The sequence below is a fragment of the Paramormyrops kingsleyae genome, chromosome 2 (genome assembly GCF_048594095.1).
Source record: "Paramormyrops kingsleyae isolate MSU_618 chromosome 2, PKINGS_0.4, whole genome shotgun sequence".
Classification (NCBI taxonomy): Eukaryota; Metazoa; Chordata; class Actinopteri; order Osteoglossiformes; family Mormyridae; genus Paramormyrops; species Paramormyrops kingsleyae.
In genome coordinates this window covers 21,695,404-21,714,287 of record NC_132798.1, presented here as the reverse complement: position 1 = coordinate 21,714,287, position 18,884 = coordinate 21,695,404, and the positions used below count along the sequence as shown (strand labels likewise).

The 18,884-nt window shown below is 46.0% G+C and overlaps 1 protein-coding gene across 4 annotated transcripts in view; it reads left to right on the top strand.

Moving 5' to 3' along the window:
- Window positions 1-7,150: 7,150 nt before the first annotated feature.
- dtx1 (deltex 1, E3 ubiquitin ligase) overlaps window positions 7,151-18,884 on the top strand; it is a 51,712-nt gene continuing 39,978 nt past the window's right edge. The window contains exons 1-3 of one of the 4 annotated variants that reach the window (XM_023803029.2): window positions 7,151-7,457; window positions 7,758-7,820; window positions 8,701-9,361. In XM_023803029.2, coding sequence (XP_023658797.1) covers window positions 9,103-9,361 — 259 coding nt within the window. In that variant the 5' untranslated portion in view covers window positions 7,151-7,457; window positions 7,758-7,820; window positions 8,701-9,102. Of the gene's footprint in view, window positions 7,821-8,700; window positions 9,362-18,884 lie in introns of all 4 variants that reach the window. The other 3 variants (XM_023803028.2, XM_023803027.2, XM_023803026.2) reach the window with 3 other exon arrangements.

Here is an 18,884-nt window from a genome sequence, read left to right as displayed (position 1 = left end):
ACATGAGTTGGTTCACTGCTTGCACCCCTGTAATTGCCCTACAGATATTAGAATTTAGAATGCCTTTTATTGTCTTTGCATGAATGTACAACAAAATTAGGTGTCCCCTGAAACCGATTCAACACAACAGTAGCATAGCTCTGCATATTAAGCTACACACATACAAAGTGAGAACATGACCAATAGGGGCCAGTAAACTTTGATTGTTTCTGTGTGCATATGTATATACAAGGTGGGAGTGTATAAATAGTATTACAGTGGTTCTATTTACAATAATTGCAATGAGTCCCCGGGATATTGCACGTTTGTGCCATCGATGCCCTGGGTGACAGTGAAAGACATGAGACTGGGCGGAGGGGGACATTTAATACTTAGATGCAATGAACAGTTATTTAGCTGAGTTCAGTTCTTTGATGGTGCTCGGGTAGAAGCTTTTTAGTAGCCTGGAAGTGTGCATCCTAATAGATCTGTAACGTCTTCCAGAGGGCAACAGAGTGCAGAGGTGGGGGCCTGGGTGAGATGGGTCCCTGGTGATTCTTGTGGCCTTCCAGAGGGCAGCAGAGTTCAGAAGTGGGAGCCTGGGTGAGATGGGTCCCTGGTGATTCTCGTGGCCCGTGAAAGACATCGGTTTCTGCATATGTCCTCTAGTGAAGGTAGTGTTGGTAATTTTTTATGCTTATTTGATGACTCCTTGAAGGGTCTTCTTGTCAGCCAAGGAGCAGCTAGCATTCTGCCCCCTCCAATACTCAAAGAGGCTTTTGATTCTGTTGGACCAAGTGTTCTTACTTTGGTAAATGCTAGTTTGTCCTCAGGTAGTGCCCTAGCAGCCGTGATGCAGCCTCTGATCAAAAAGCCAAACTTGGATCGTTTCACCATGTCTAATTACAGACCCATCTCAAAATTGCCATTCCTTTCTAAAGCTCTTGAAACAGTTGTTCTTAAGCACTTTTTTAGATGAACATTTTATTTTGAATGATCTTCAGTCTGGTTTCAGAGCTCGCCACAGAAATGGCACTTGTAAAGGTGTATAATGATCTTTTAATTATTGCCTCTAGTGACACTGATATTCTAATTATGCTGGACCTCACTGCTGCTTCTGATACTGTGGATCATATGATTCTTTTATCATGTTTGAGGCGTGTAGGTGTCCGAGGTAATGCCCTTGATTGGTTTACATCTTATCTAAAAGGTTAAAATTTTTCTGCATGCCTTAGCGAATTTTCATCTTCCTCTGCCACTCTTTCTGGTCCACCATCCAGCGGCTCCGGGCGGGAAAGCGGTGCAACATCAACACTGTTTATGGTGGGGATGGGGTACTGCTGACCTCAACTCGGGACGTTTTGGGTCGGTGGAGGGAGTACTTCGAAGACCTCCTCAATCCCACCGACATGCCTTCCAATGTGGAAGGAGAGTATGGGGACTTGGGTGTGGACTCCCCTATCTCTGGGGCGGAGGTCGCTGAGGTGGTTAAAAAGCTCCTCAGTGGCCGGGCCCCAGGGGTGGATGAGATCCGCCCAGAGTTCCTGAAGGCTCTGGATGCTGTGGGGCTGTCCTGGCTGACACGCATCTGCAGCATCGCGTGGACATCGGGGGCAGTGCCTCTGGACTGGCAGAATGGGGTGGTGGTCCCCCTCTTTAAGAAGGGGGAACAGAGGGTGTGCTCCAACTATAGGGGGATCACACTCCTCAGCCTCCCTGGTAAGGTCTATTTGGGGGTAGAATGCATGCTGCAGATGCTTTATCCAGAGCATACTTACCAAAGGCTGACATAGACAAAGACTGACAAAGAAACTCAAGCTCAGGTTTACATTGTTATGGCACATTTACCTGTGACTATTTCAGAGGAAATGTGTAAGGATGGGACATTAAGGAAGCTATTTGATATAGTGCACAATGAATGACCTGAAAGTGCAAAAGAAATACAGGAGTACTGGAATTACTGTCACAATGGAGAGCGCCCGGAGCGCAGACAGGATGCCAGGAGTCGGGGGCAAATACGGGGTTTAATCGAAGTGACAAGAAAGGGAACAGGCAGAAACACAGGCTGACATAACAATAACCGGACTGGGAAAACAAATGGAAACGTGGACTAAATACATTGGGCTAATGACAAAGATCAGAAACAGCTGGTAAACACGGGGAATCCACACAGGGTTAATGAGGGGGCGTGACACACGGAAGGAGCGGACGATCGGGGCAGGACAATTACAGAGAGGAAATTTCAGTCATGGAAGGAGTTCTCTTCAAAAATTAGAGGATTATTGTTCAGAAACAATGAGAGGTGAGATGTTGAAACAAAGTCATTAAAGTCACCTAGGAGTACAGAGTTTCAGGCGGAGAGCGAGAGATTTGCCTTTCTGGCCTGGAATGTCTAAGAGCATAACAGACATGGTGAACAACTGTGATGTGTGCCTTACATTCAAAAGGTTTCAAAACAAGGAACCACTTCTTCCCAATAGTGCACCTGAAAACCTGTGGCAAAAGTTAGGTGTTGACTTATTTATGTTTGACCAGCAAGACTATTTCATTTTGGTGAATTATTACCCTAAATTCATTGAAATTGAGTGGCTGGAGACACGCACACACACCACTAACATCATAACAAAGATCATGCTGAAAAAGTCTAAGGCTGCAGGAAGAGATCCTTACCTTGCTGTGCTGAACTGGAGCTGTATCCCAATGGAAGACATTGGAGCATCACCAGCACAGCTGCTGATGGGCAGGTGAAAAAGAACCTCAAAAACTGCTAAAGATGCACATACCAAATAGTTCAGTGAAAAGTTTGTTAGAATCCAGGAAAAGGAGGCAGAAGAAATACTTTGATCAAGGGTTCCAGTTGCTTCAACAGCTTCAGGTAGGAGACAGTGTAAGACTGGCAGGATAGCGTGTGGCACAAGACATGGGTTACAGCACTTGATAAACACCCCAGATCTTATGTGGTACAAACACTGGATGGACATGTGCTCAGGAGAAAACAAAAGTTTTCTCTGGATGAATACCAAGCAACAAGATAACAAGGCTCTTCTGCACTCAGACAGTAAGTGACAGGATTATTGTGACAACTCCTGCACAACAAAAGAACAAGACATTTAAAACAACACACCTGAAAGGAGTGTCAGTCCAACAGGGTCCGAAATGCTTCCTGTTAAGACGGCAAGTGGATGTGTAATTGTGAAACCAATGAGGCTTATTGAGGAATAGCCTCGTTATCTAGTAACTACTTTACATTCTTAGGTTCAGTACCATACCTTGCCTCTGAATGCTGTTTATTAATAGCCAGTCCTGTTCATGAAAAAAGAAAGAAAACATGCACCTGTAATGCTGAATGTGCTGTCCTGCTGGCTTAGTGCATGTGAATATGTTGTCAACTGATCACTACCTGGTGGTGGGTTGGGCTTTCATCAGAAGTAATCATACTGCCAGTTTTTGGCTCAGGTCCACTACAGGATCCATAATTGTAGCAATTGTCGTCATTTCCATAACTTTATGGAAGTTTTATGGGGTGGAGTCATTTGCCCCACGCCCAACCCGGGGGACCAGGTGCTGAATTTCATCTGGTCTCTATACTGAAACCTGCCCAGCTTGGTTGAACCTGCCAGGAGCAAAGCCCCCACCGTTATAGCTCTCAGTGGTCATCGAGATGCACAAGCCTCCCCACCACGACAACGTACCAGCACAAGAAGAGGGGGAATAATCATGAATGAACTAAAACCATAGAACTAAGCAAAATACAGGGAATAGAACTGAGAATTAGGCAGCTGAACAGAGTAACAAACCTGCAGTAACATTCACAAATACTCACTAAGGGACTGATCACAGGCAGGCACTTAAATATACAGGAACACCAGGGAAAACAATGAACAGGTGCAAAGTATAATCAAATTAACAAATCATAAAGGAATAACTACAACACACACTAGGAACAAAAAACAAAAATGAAACAAAACAGGTGAGGCTGGTCTTGAATTTGTGATTGTAGTGTTGCAGCTTTTGTGCCACACACTCAACCCCCTGAGTCATGTGGCAGTCTAGAGAGCAGGGGAACATAAAGGGGTTAGACAGGGAGTACCAGGCGGGATATCCATGGACACCTGCTGACCAAATAGGGTAGAGATACGAAGGGCAAGGGCAGGTGGGTGCTGACGCTGACACTAATGAATAACACAAGTGATATGCTGATCTCATGTTTGTTCATCATTGTCAGGGTCGGTGTCTGTCCCATCTGTTTTGTCCCCATTTGATTTACTTTGCTTATGCCCTGTTCTACTTTGTTTTGTTTGTTCCTAGTCTTCCATAGTGTTAGCCCTCAGTGTTGCCAGTGTATACTAGTTCCTGTGTTTGTTACTTGCTTATTTTGATTTGTTTGTGATGGTCTACACCTGCCCTTTGTTAGTCTTCGTTATCTAAGTATTTAAGTGCCCGCCTTTGGTCAGTTCCCCAGTCAGTTGTTATAGGTGTTACTTCGTGTCTGTAGCTGTGGTTATTTCTTAGTCTTGCTCCCTGTTTTGTTTAGTTCCATTGTGGCGTTACTTATGGTTTATTTTAGTTAGTTCTTCGGTTTTCCGTTTCGTTTTGTATTGACCCCCTTTTTTTTTGTTGGAGCCATTCCATGGATCATCACTCTCATCCCCACTGTCACCATGCCTCATTGTAACAATCATTAATAAATCATGATGCACCTTGTATCTGAAGTAGCAACTATATTTCTTTATGATTTGCTCATAATTTATACTTCAGTAGTAATTAAGTTATTGCTAAGTATCTGAGCACCATCAAGTAGAGTGTTACCATTTTAATTATGTATAGCTTCTTTATAAATCCTAAATTTATCATATAAATGTGCCTACAAATGTTTATCTTATCTTATTCATTCATACAAAGCCTTTATAAATGAGCCCCCTGTTTTCTGGAATACCCCCTTGGGTGTGGAAATAAGCACAATCCAATTGGTTTTCACTAGGCTGATGCTTGTTTACATTTTTGAGAGGACGCTTGAGTTTTCTTGAGTTACATTTTTGAGAGTTCTTTGCACTTGTTTTCTGTTAATATGTGTCATATGCAAGACTAAATTGTGGTTTTATTTATATTTATTTAAATATTGAGAGGCCAATCTTGCTTTCTCGCTGTGTGTGTGTGGGTTATGTAATCTCCTCACAATGAGATAAATACATGCTGTTTTGATGTGGGGACCATTTTTTGGTCCCCACAGGGGGAAACAATTTAATAAAAATCTGTGAATGCAATAAAAAAATGCCAAAAGAGCGGGTGTACTGGGGGGGAGCATGAAAATCTTTATGCACTAAAGGGGAGCCTGAGCAAAAAGTTAGAGAGGCACTGGAACCAGTTTAAGGTGAATTCATTTCCATAATTCGTAAAAACATACAGTGAAAGTACATGTGTCTTTTTAGTTACATTTAAATTTTGGTTTTGTGTGTTCGTTATATAAGGCAAAAGTATTTAATTCCCATTGCCTTTTAGGTAAGCAGAGACAAACGTTTCAGCTTCACACCCACAAAATCACTATTTTTATTAACTGACACAAGGTGGCAGTCTGGTTCAAGCTTGCAACCCACCGACAGCCTAAGCTAAAAAAAAAGAAAAAGTAAATAATTTATGTGATAAAGAGTCGGCCTACTGATGACATGTTTAATAGTATATACTATTTTAGTCCAAAATGGGGGGAAATGTCAATATGTTGAAACTGTCAAAATTAATGTAAGTCTAACTATTATGCACTGACTGCAGACACTAGGCCAGGCTTCCCTAGTTCGGTTCTGGAGGGTCAGTCTGCAACACAGTTTGCAGATTTCCCAGCTCAGACACACCTACTAAACCTTACAATTGGCTGGCGAGCTGAACATAGTGTGTTTGAGCAGGGAAACCTGCAAACTGTGTTGCAGACTAGCCCTCCAGGATTGGAATTGGAATAGGCCTACAGGGCTGCCAGTTCTCACACATCTGGCATGACACTCGCTGTCAGACTCTTACACTCATGCAAAAAAATCTTACAGCAAGTCTATATTATTCCATTATAAACCTAAAATTGACTACATCAAATGTGTTAGGGTAGTCTGCAAACCCTACAGACTATTTACAAGTTAGTAAAACTCTTACATACATGTAAATGCGTGTGCAGCCTTCTCCTGAATTGGAAATCTCAGACCGGCCTGGGCCTATAGTAAAGTCATATTACTATTAGTTTTCAACGGTAAAAACAATTAGCATGGGCTGCGGCAGGATTAATAGTCTGTCGTTGAAAATGGGGAGAATTGGATCATAATACTGTATAAAAAAATGCTTTGTTCTTATTTTCCACCGATTTTTGTTTTTGTTGACGTTTATATTGGTGTGTAAGTAGGTTATTTTGATTAGTTATCAAAGAATATTTAGTTAAAGTATCAAAGGTTATTTTTTTCGCAGATTGTTTTTAAATTTTGAAATTAAATTTATATTCTGCACTTAACACTGTGGCCCATGAAGCTCAATTTTCACGAATGTTTATTGAGGTAGGTAAAGAGCATGTAAATCACACATAGTGAAAAATTTCCATTTTTATGAAATACATTAAAGGTAATTAAACGTTACAATGTGTTTGGTTGTAGCGCCAATGACAAGAAATTTTTACAACCTAGATATCTCCCAATATTTCTCCCTTTATTGTGCTGAAGCACAAACACGCTGCGATTAAAGTAAGCAAAGCATTGATCTAGCGCACATGAAAAATATATATATAACATTACTGGCCATAGGACAGACTGGTTTAAGTTTTAACATAACTATACATATGAATTATGAGTTGTGATAAATTTATATAAACCCAGTGTGTGTTTATGCATACACATTTCATTGTATATATAACGTTACAATTAATCAAATAAGATGTATATAAAATGAACCCGGTCGCCGTTAAATTAGAATTAGCTCAGCTAGGCTACCTTCTGCAGGGGATATCGAAGGCCGTGTGTCGCAATTATAATAATCGAAAACTAAAATGCGCCTATATATTTCCCGTCCCTCTCAGTTTGTTCCAAATATACAGTTTAGCAGGATATATGAAAGGCTAGGATCAAATCAACACGTCGGCGCCCGCCATTGTAAAACAGGTTGGGGCGCAGAGAGCGGCAGCGGGAGGCGCTGAGATGATGCTGGCCAGCCTCCCGGAGCTGCTCCCGGTCTATTTACGCGTACAGTCGACGCAGAGACTCGGCGAGAGCAACAGCTTCGCGATCTCCTGCAACACATCGCACGTTTGGCCACCATCGGTCCTTCAACGTCGGTCCGCCAAAATATTAGTGAAGCGACTATACATTCATATGGTGCAACGCTAAAAATTACATGGGTTCATGCCCTATTGATTTAGATGAAGTGGTTCTTTTGCTTACATCGGGAAATCTTTGCTTTGCCTGTGGAAAGTGAGCGCAGCTGTCTGTCATATGCCGTTTTACGTCTGAATTCAGGTGAATCCCATAATTTGTGCGAAAATCCTCTGAATGAAAAGGGGTTATTTCTGAAGCAAACGGTGCAGTCGGTCATTGAATGGAAAATCGTGCACTGAATTACTAGACCATACAAAAATGAATATGCACCTCACACGACTGGAAGGATATAACTGGGGCATGTTTTTTCCAATACATTTCTGGATAGCCGATTGTAAAGTAATGGAGGACACGCATTAGTTTAAGAAAAATTCTCGGATATAACAAAAAGGTACGGTGATTCCGCATGTAATTTTTACATCGAACTTCCATATTCCTCAGTAAATATAAATTATACGCCCGAGTCTGCCCGGACGACGCTGGAAAAAACTGCTTTAATTATTCGTAAGTGATTTTATTTATTTATAATGGAATTTGAAGTCATAACGCGTAGTTATAACGGCAGATAGGGGCAAATAGAGCGTTTACGGTGAATAGTTTCAACGGAGTACGTCGAACAGCCATCCGCAGCATAACAACGCTACGGCTTTTCGGGTCAAGCGCAGATACGCGGTCGCTATTATGCCTGTATTCGCGTTTTGTTACGGAATTCAGTCGCCTTATTGAATGAACTGTGCACTGAAATTAGGAGACCATATTCACCGTATTGGCGATTTTTGACGTCTGTATTAAAATTATGCAATATCGATGTTGAAAACAATTCGGCCGATACGCCGCACAGTGAGTGTAGCGATTGTGACAATGCGAGGAGTGCGGACAGAATAAAGTCTGTGTGGCTCCATTACTCTTGTTAAACCTGCGATGTTATGTTTACGGATGTAGTCAAAAAATCGCTTCATCCCAATTCTCCGTGCAAACACATCGCAGTAATCGTTTGAAAAGCAGTGAGATTTCCTGCTGGCATTGTGGCATGCTGTGAGGCTGGAGCGCACAGTTCCATTAAACACAGACGGGCGTGAATATGCAGTGAAAACAAGAGATTTCTTTTTTTTGCTTCATCGAGATATCCATTTTAAGGCGAAAGGAAACCCTTTTAGATTACCGCGATGCCTGCATTTCGTTTCGGATCGTCCTTATATATGTTTATACTGTGGATACGGTCTGTGGCAAAATGGTGTCTTAACAACAGGAAAACCGACCAAATTGTTTGACAATGGAATCTTACCCAGCAATGCTTGCCTAAAATATCTCTGAAGACACATAATTGTCGCTATCCCCAACAAGCCTTCCCCATTATTCTGTTAATTTTCCCCATCTGATCCAGGGAGGCGAATCCAGCACATCTGGAGGCAGTTTCCACGGCACGAGGTGCTTATGGTGGGGCACCGTCACCCCTGCGTGGCAGCACCCCTCTGCGAGGCAGCACCCCCCTGTGTGGCATCCCGTCACAGCCCGTCACATCACGGAGTGGCTGAGGACGTGGTGTCTCTCTTCTCAGTGTCTCAGAGGCCCACAGCACAGTGTCTCAGTGGAGGGCTGATATCACACCTGACCATTCTCCAGCTGAGCTGGAACCCAGGACCAGCTTTATTGAAGACTTTTCAAAGTCGACCAGATCAAGCAGACGGTAGCTGTTGGCTTCCTTGCTGCCGTCAGCCTGGCCGTATTTCTGGCCTCCCTCTCCGGCCTCCTTGTTAGCGAGTCCCGTGTCACCAGTAGACCTGTGATGGCACGCCCCAACTCCGGGGTGCTGGTCTCGGGCAACGGGCTGGGCTACCCTCCTCAGAACACCGCGCGGGTGGTGGTTTGGGAGTGGCTGAACGAGCACGGGCGTTGGCGTCCCTACGGTGCGGCCGTGTGCCACCATATAGAGAACGTTCTGAAGGGAGATGCTCGTGGCACTGTGGTACTGGGCCAGGTCGATGCCCAGCTGGCACCTTACATCATCGACCTACAGTCTATGCATCAGTTCCGCCAGGACACTGGTAAGTCACATGGCTTTGGTTAGTACCGTATGATTTCAGGATGGAGCATTTAAGAGCTTGGCACAATGATATGTTCTGGTATTATCTCCTGTGGGAATGAGCAAAATTGGAAAACCGAGCTTTTCACATAGAGAATACTAATTTCCAAATCCTGGTAGTGAAGACTATTGAGTACAAAATATATATAATCTGATGATGACATTTTTCCTTTCATTTTTTCCATCGTCCAGTTTAATGCCATGGTGATTTTATGAGGATGTTGTTAGCAAAATAACTATATCTAAATAGTATCATATTTAGTTTGTGGGATGGATCTTGCTTTTTCAGGTTAATTGGTAAAGGAAAAGGATCTTTATTACCGTGTTTAAAAAAGATTAGTCCAATCTAGTATTTCCTGTGCACCCCAAAAAGTTTCAAGTGTCTGATAGTTCCTGGAGGTCAGCTGAAGATCAGAGCGTAAGCTCTGTTTCAGCAGAATAGCCTATTAATGACCCTATTAATCAAATGTAGAGGAACAGCAGGGTGTCAGGCGAGAGGAGCCGGAGCTCCAAGTGATGTCAGCGAGCACATTCACAGTGCCGTCTGCTGCTCTGGCAGCAGCCTCTGAGGAATCACAGCAAAGGAAACATTTATCAGCACCAAAGGAGAAGGTGGCCACAAAGATCTTGATGTTTCCCTTCCAAATGCCCCCATAGTAGAGTGGCTGTGATATATTGAGGGATCAGAGTCTCCCCATATTTGCCGCGTGTTTTTTTTGTTGAGTTTGCTTTAAATTTCAGAGTACTATGCACATATTACTGTTGGTTTATGTTTTTTTTTATGGGTAAGTTAAAGCGTGTTCCTCATGTTGGGGCTGCTCCCCCTGGCTCATGGGAAAGGGCCCTCAGCTAGTAGCATTGTGCCAAATAAACCCCGATCAGCTGCAGTCTCCGAGAGCGTGGCTGTTATCACAGGCTAATCAATGTCTCAAGGGAATTTCTCGTGTAAAATTATCCATCTGTATATATGGATAAAACCATCAAAGAGAAGTGAGTTTCGGTTAAGCATAAGCATAAAACGAATCAGTCAAGCAAGTTCTACAAAAGTTGCATGTAGTGATGTCCGAAGCTTATATCAAAGATCAGAATCGGGGCCGATCTAGGTACTTTTTAAATTGATCAATCTCTGGTACCACAGCCTGATCTATGTAATTTCTTTACGTCAGATTGTACGGTTCCATCATACACTACAGTAAACCTGAGGCACTTTGCTTGAAACTACAAACTATCAAGATATTAGCCATGTAGAAATTCTTAAAATTTACCTAACAGCTACCTGCAATGTTTGCAAAGCTTTTTGAGAAGAGGTAGCAAGAGAGCACCTTTTAATACAACAGATGTAATTAGGTACTTGCAGAATGTACTGTATGTGTATGTATATTTAAATATTTAGTTACATTTCAGATATAAATAATGAATGAATCAGACCAGGGTACCAAAAAGTGGATCAAGACATCGCTAGGTGCAGATACAGCAGTAGGAATGGTGGCAGACATGTGAAATAGATTGAAACCAGTGACCATTTGAGGAGCACTGGGATGGACTATGAAGGTAGTAGTTTTCATTAGAGGCTCTTCATCTTCTTTATGGCCCAGATGGTCTGTAGTGAGGTTATTGCATTGATACATTTACATCCTTGAGTTGACATGAGCTTCACTCCTGCTCCATATATCATATAGTGTTGAGGTGGCTGACCAAGACTTTATGACCCCATGGATGTACAGGGGTTCCCCGCCATCCCAGAATCACAGGCAATAGGTGGGAGGGGCAAGGAACCAGGTGCATAACCAGTAGGAGGCAAACTTCTACAGAGGTCTTAGTACTTCCAGCACATGGCCAGATGCAACATGCCCTCTGTCTCCAGGCTTTCCATGAGTGTGTGGGGGGGGGGGGGGAGGATTTATGACCCTGTGAGTGATTGAGCTGCAAGTTTCCTTGACCTGCTTTGTGGTTCTCTGGGGGTTTGTGCATTGGCTCGAGAGAGAGGTTTATGTATAAACATGGCCACTTTGCTTCTTTACTCGTGTTTGTCACTAAAATGTGGCAGGCGCTCAAATAAAGGATACGTCATGCTCCAAGGGATCTCCCGGGATGTGCTGGCAGGCAGACCCATTTACCAGAGCTGCATGTTTTGGCAACAGCTTTGTGTGTGTGTCTGGGTGTGTGTCTGGTTATGAATGTATGTGTACGTGCATAAAGAGGACTTCACAGTTTGAAGTTCAATCATTTTCACAGTTTCGCATGGCATGCTCATATTAAGATGGCAAACGTTAAGAAAGTGACGTCAGCCATCGGCATTTGGCAGAGCCTATGTTCGGATGTGCCTGTGAGAATTGTTACTTTGCGCTGGGGTGGCGTTCCCTCTCATTGCAGTCACCTGGCTGTCCTTCCCCTTCTGTTGCTGAGCCTGTTATCCCCTCGATACTATCCGTTCTCCCCACGTGCTCCTGCTTTGCTGGAAGTGTAGGCAGCTGGCAGGTTTGCCTCTGCAGCCTCTCTCATTAAAGACTGTGGTACTGCTCACTTATCTTCTCAGAAATGTGCCTCCTTTGTCTCAGCAGTCTGCTGTCCTGCTCTGCTCCATCCAAGGTAACTGTCCATAGCAAAGTGGCCCTTGTCTCCCTCGATGTCGACACAAAGCAGGGATCCGCCTGCTGCTAGTTCTGCTGACTCTGCTGGGTCCATGTTACACTGGTATTAAGGCTCTCATTGATCGGTGAGCAGGCTTCATTAGTGGTAAACAGAAAACGGCTTAAGTATAATCAGATTTAATGCCAACATTCAGGTCAGTGATGTTTCGGATCTTATTTTGTGCTGCGGCGCGCCCTGCATTTCACGGGTTCAAAGACAATGCTGTTAAAATGGATGTGCGACTTTGACTCGCCCTTTGATTCACTGTGTGTGAACACTGTCCCTTCCGGCATGTTCTCCACCATGCACCCTCTGTGTCCAGAGAAGCGCTCTGGGTCAGTGGGACTCAGATTGTATCAGTGGTTACTGAAAATAGGCAAGTACTTTGATTGATGAACGCGACGCGCGTGTTCGCTTGGAGAGATGTCATTTATTAGTTGACGTCAACACAAATGGCAGACTTCTCTTAATGACGTTCGTATTCTCGCCAGATATATGTGCACTGCGCGAAGAAGGTGAGATACATCTCAGTGCCAACAGGCAGAGATAAGCTCTGGAGCAGATAGGGGGGGCAGTGGCTCATAGATTAGCTGGGCGAAGGCGAGGCAGAGCAGCCCATGCAGTCAACCTGAAAGGCATATCAGCAGGAGGAAAAAAAGCCCCCCCCCCCCCCACTGTAACTGGTCATGTGATGGCGGTCAGCCTAGGGGGCATGAGGTAAGGATCATCCATAATCTCCCCTCTTACTGATAATGATGTAGGGCACTGAGTCCCATGTCCAGTGGCTGCAGTCAGCACATCCTGAGATTGCTGCCTGTAATCTCCGCCCCCTGGGTCGGGCATCTTATTTGTTTAGCTGTTGCCGCCTCCATGCGCGGCTTCTGTTCACACCTCTAGCCGTTGCCATTTCACAGCAGAGTGTGGCATCACCGTGCCGGTGTGAAGAGCTAGCTGGCTGCTGGGACACTGCCCCGCTGGGTCCACTTCACTCCTCCTCCTCATCATACTCCCATCAAGCCGAATGCCGGCCGCCCGAATCTCGGAACGCTGTCTGATTTGTGCGTGCATTGGGTGGGGCTTTAGAACAGCCCCGGAACACTGAGGCCTGGCCTCACTGGAGCGCTTTGATGTGGGACACCACTGCTTCCATGACGCTGTAGCAACGTGGTGTCGCCATGTCAACCGTGGACGTGTGTTTTACGCAAACAGTCCCCCAAGCAATCAGAAGGAATTTAGCATGTGGTAGGACCAGCACATCATCAACATCCCTTGACACAGACTGGACTGCCAAACTGATATTGCAGTTTTGCTGGCTGATATTAATTGTCAGCATCGATCAGCCTAAATGTCTGCCTTGGTTGTGGTGCTGGTGCTCATAGGGAGTCCATCTTATGTGACACATCTGTTTTAAACAGGGTGTTTGAAAAACAGCTTTTGACCGCCCATTTGAATCTGTCTGACCAATCTGCTCCAAGCTGGCCCATGAGCAACAAAAGTACAGGAAAAAGATGGCTGCTTTTCAGCATGCATTGGTTTGGTTTCTACCAAACACCTGGATTCCCATGGTACGTCTGGCTCCTCACATGGTACTGATGGCGACCCGAATGGATAGGTCTGGTGACCCGAATGGATAGGTCTGGTAACCCGAATGGATAGGTCTGGTAACCCGAATGGATAGGTCTGGCAACCCAAATGGATAGGTCTGGTAACCCGAATGGATAGGTCTGGTAACCCGAATGGATAGGCACCATTAACCCTCCATAACAGTACACCAGACTGGCACATGACTGGCAGGAACTGCAAAAAATCATTTTGTGGAAGACGAGAGCAAATGGTAATTTACAGTGTAACAGAATGGAGCTAAACGGGCCACTGCGAGGAGGGCAGACATAGGGGCTGTCATGGGGATTTCCTTAACCACGAGAGTGTTTGAGCAGCATGTCTGAAAGGCAGATTATTCAGGGATCAGGGAGGATGGAGAAGCCTCAGCTTCCTAAGGCAGGGAGGGAGGAGTTCATTAGGAGGCCAAAGGGGCGTGTGCCATGGGGGAGGCCCCTGCTGGGATGTGAAAGCAGTACTAATCATGGAAGAGCTGCACTCTCCTCCCATTGGGTCTGCTACTCAATGCAAGAGCTGCCAGAAATGGACAATGCTGGCTGCCTCACCCACCGCGTGTTGGGAGATTCCTGGGGCTCCTGCCTCACCCAGTGCATGATGGGAGATTCCTGGGGTTCAGTCTAACAGGAAGCCAGTGGGTCCTGAAGTGGGGTGCAAATGAGGGAGCATTTTAAGTCAGCGAGCCGTGCCCATCAAGGAGGCAGGAGATGCCAGGGAGCAGCAGGCAAGCTTGCCAGCACACATGGCTGGAAAATTCAGACAGTTAATTGACAAAAGAACAACCATTGTCATTTAAACACCCCACCCCCACAAAATAGCATGGTAGTGTGTGTGTCTGGGTATGAATGTATGTGTACATGTTCATGCACATATGTGCAGTAGACAGACAGTGAAACTTCCTTAGTAAATAAAATATAAATAAAACAACCAACCCAGTTACACACCTCTAGCTTAGTAACTGCTCAGCAGCAAATTGACTGACAGCATAGGAGCAGTGATTGGTTTTTCTCATGTGGCGCACAGAATATGGTATAAGAAAATGTACTTTTGAATACTTAAGTATTTTTGAAAGCCAGTAAGTACTCCAGTACTTTCACTCAAGGAAAAATTTGATTGAACAACTTTCACTTGAATTGGAGTAATATCTGACCAGGAGTATCTATACTTTGGCCCAGCAATGGGTCAAAGTCCAGTGGCCTGTACTACGAAGTGGCGTTACTGGCTTATCCGGGTAAATTGTCAGATTTAAGGTACCACAGTTTAAATGGACTTCATATTCATTCACCTACATTTTGCCCAGACAAGTTGCCCCGACAAGCCAGTAACCCTGCTTCGTAGTACAAGCCACAGCTCTGGTAGCTAGGTTTTTCTTTTTGGTTTTCCCTCCACTATGATGGTGGCACGGACAGAAACAGCAGTGGTGGTCCCAGCGGCAGTGCATCATGATGCTGATGCAGCGGATAGGTCACGCCTCACCAGGCCTAGTATAGCAACCCTCTTTTCTGTGGCCTGGATGAGGGCCAGGGTGCAGGCCCACGGGCCCCTGCAAGCCCCCTGGAGCCTATTTTGGACATGCAGTTCTCCTGTATTTTAACCAGCACAGCGGGAATCTGGCCGAAACAGCAGCCCATCATCCTGGGAAGTAAAAGAACCCACATGGGATGGCAGAAAGGGGAGGGTAAAGATGGAGGTCACCCACATAGCGCCCCCATGCTGTGCCAGGGCATGTTCTCGGACTCACTGCAGAGGGCATGAGGGGTGACTCAAGCGTGCCTGTGTTGCCAGTGGTTAGCTAACATTCTGGTTGCTGACCGTACTGTGACTGCATTTAAAAACAGGCAGAACATTCCTCCTGGGTAGCAGCTGCAGTTCCTCAGTGAATTATAGTTACATTTAGTGAACTGCTTAATATATCTTCTTACAAAAGCTGCCCACCTATGCCCTGTATGCTAGTTTATGTTTTGATCCTGCACCTTGCGCAGTCCAGTCAGTGATCTGCCTGCTGTCAGCGCTGTAATTCTCTGCTTTTCTCCTCCATAATCCAGTAGATTCTGAGCGGAGAGTCTTTGGTCCGCTGCCACCGATCACTCAGACTGGGCTGTTGCTCAGAGATAAACTCCGCTAATGAGTGCTTTGTCCCTGTTGCCGGATGGGACACTCCACATCGTGCTGCTGCTTCAGCTTCTTCATTTGTTTTGGTAATGTAACCATGGGAACCACATTTCCTCTGACCCATTGCACCTTTAGTAAATGTATCACATCACTCCACCCTTTTCTGAGGAAAGCTAAAAAGGAAAGATGCAGGAGACGTAGTTTGAGCTTCCCAATATGGGGGGGCTGAGCAGACTCCAGGAGAGGCTGAGATCCTGCCCACTGGGAGATCATCCGAATATCAGCTTGTCGACCGCAAGCCACATAGCTCCACCCACCACGGGGAATCGATGTGTAGACCTGTTGTCTGATGGGAAAGGGAGAATGATCTGTTTATTCCATCCAAAAACACGCACTCACAAGTAATCAAAATGAAATACAAGGCAGCAGTCAGGACAGTTCTCAGATGGAGACAGCAGTGTGGTTTTATTTTGAAATGTCACAGGAGAGCATGCAGTGCTTATTTTGATGAAAGAAAACATTGTGTGAATTATAAATCTGTAAAGTGTTGCTTTATCATTTGAAGTATGCTGTGCTGTACAATGTAATACTTGTGTCAGTCTAGTAGATCATCTATCCGTCTATAAATCTTCGGAGACACATTTTCGGCGCAGGCCATGTCCTGAGTTTCCTTTAGCATCTGCTTTTAATGTGATTAGCTCTGCATGCAGCTATGGCTGTCATAGGCATTTAGTTTGATGCAGTTTTTTTTTTTTAATGGACCTGTGACTTTCTCTGCATATTTGTGTGCCATACACTTGCATGATTCCAGCAGGTACCACATCACATGCAGCATTGTGTGAGACAACAGGAGGACCTAAAAGAAAGAAAATGGACTGAGCTGCCTCCCAGCTGTGGCCCCTGCCCATCCAGCATGTTCATGGAAGTCTTTGCTCTGCTTGGCAGGACGTAGGCGGCCCTGTTTCCTGTCCAGCATGAGCCCTAGTCCTGAGGGTGGGGTGAAGGGAGAGCACTGAGGCAACTGGGGGCAGCAAGAAGGAAGGCAGGGCAGGAAACCCGCTAGGGGTAGATCTCAGATTCTGGTGCCATGTGGTGGGGTCAAGCGCTCCAGGGTGGGATGAGGAACACTCCAGGTGCAGATCTCTGATTATAGTGCTGTATGGCAGGGTTAAGCGCTCCGGGGTGGGATGGGGAACACTCCAGGTGCAGATCTCTGATTATGGTGCTGTGTGGCAGGGTTAAGCGTTCCGTGGCGGGATGGGGAACACTCCAGATGCAGATCTCTGATTATGGTGCTGTGTGGCAGGGTTAAGCGCTCCTGGGTGGGATGGGGAACACTCCAGGTGCAGATCTCTGATTATGGTGCTGTGTGGCAGGGTTGAGCGCTCCTGGGCGGGATGGGGAACACTCCAGGTGCAGATCTCTGATTATAGTGCTGTGTGGCAGGGTTGAGCGTTCCGCGGCAGGATGAGGAACACTCCAGATGCAGATCTCTGATTATAGTGCTGTGTGGCAGGGTTAAGCGCTCCTGGGTGGGATGGGGGAACACTCCAGGTGCAGATCTCTGATTATGGTGCTGTGTGGCAGGGTTAAGCGCTCCTGGGTGGGATGGGGAACACTCCAGGTGCAGATCTCTGATTATGGTGCTGTGTGGCAGGGTTAAGCGTTCCGTGGCGGGATGGGGAACACTCCAGATGCAGATCTCTGATTATGGTGCTGTGTGGCAGGGTTAAGCGCTCCTGGGTGGGATGGGGAACACTCCAGGTGCAGATCTCTGATTATGGTGCTGTGTGGCAGGGTTGAGCGCTCCTGGGCGGGATGGGGAACACTCCAGGTGCAGATCTCTGATTATAGTGCTGTGTGGCAGGGTTGAGCGTTCCGCGGCAGGATGAGGAACACTCCAGATGCAGATCTCTGATTATGGTGCTGTGTGACAGGGTTAAGCGCTCCTGGGTGGGATGGGGGAACACTCCAGGTGCAGATCTCTGATTATGGTGCTGTGTGGCAGGGTTAAGCGCTCCTGGGTGGGATGGGGAACACTCCAGGTGCAGATCTCTGATTATGGTGCTGTGTGGCAGGGTTGAGCACTCCGCGGCAGGATGAGGAACACTCCAGGTGCAGATCTCTGATTATGGTGCTGTGTGACAGGGTTGAGCGTTCCACGGCGGGATAAGGAACACTCCAGGTGCAGATCTCTGATTATGGTGCTGTGTGGCAGGGTTGAGCGTTCCGCGGCAGGATGAGGAACACTCCAGATGCAGATCTCTGATTATGGTGCTGTGTGGCAGGGTTGAGCGTTCCACGGCGGGATAAGGAACACTCCAGGTGCAGATCTCTGATTATGGTGCTGTGTGGCAGGGTTAAGCGCTCCTGGGTGGGATGGGGAACACTCCAGGTGCAGATCTCTGATTATGGTGCTGTGTGGCAGGGTTGAGCACTCCGCGGCAGGATGAGGAACACTCCAGATGCAGATCTCTGATTATGGTGCTGTGTGGCAGGGTTAAGCGCTCCTGGGTGGGATGGGGAACACTCCAGGTGCAGATCTCTGATTATGGTGCTGTGTGGCAGGGTTGAGCACTCCGGGGTGGGATGGGGAACACTGCAGGTGCAGATCTCTGATTATGGTGCTGTGTGGCAGGGTTAAGCGCTCCTGGGTGGGATGGGGAACACTCCAGGTGCAGATCTCTGATTCTGGCACCATGTAGCAGGGTCAAGCTGTCCGACCTGGGACGGGGAATGCTCCAACAGCAGATTTCTGATTCTGGTGCCTTGCAGAAGGGTAACACTGTGGGTGTAAATCTCAGTTTCTGCTACAGTACAGTAGGGTCAAGTGCTCCAGCACGTGATGGTGAGTCCTCTGGGAGCAGATCTCTATCATATCTCTATACCCTCGGTGAGGTGAATAACACTGACTGTCTCATGAAAACAGTGATATGGTTATTGTGATAGTGTTATTGTCTGGGATATATTAGACAGTAAGCTAACATTTGGTACTCATAGTCGAAATGTTGAATGCAGAAGAAATATGCAGGAGTAAAGATCTGAGTGACTTTCCCAAGAGACAAATAATTATGGGCAGAGCATCTCCGAAACAACAAGGCATGTGAGGTGCTCACAGTCAGCCA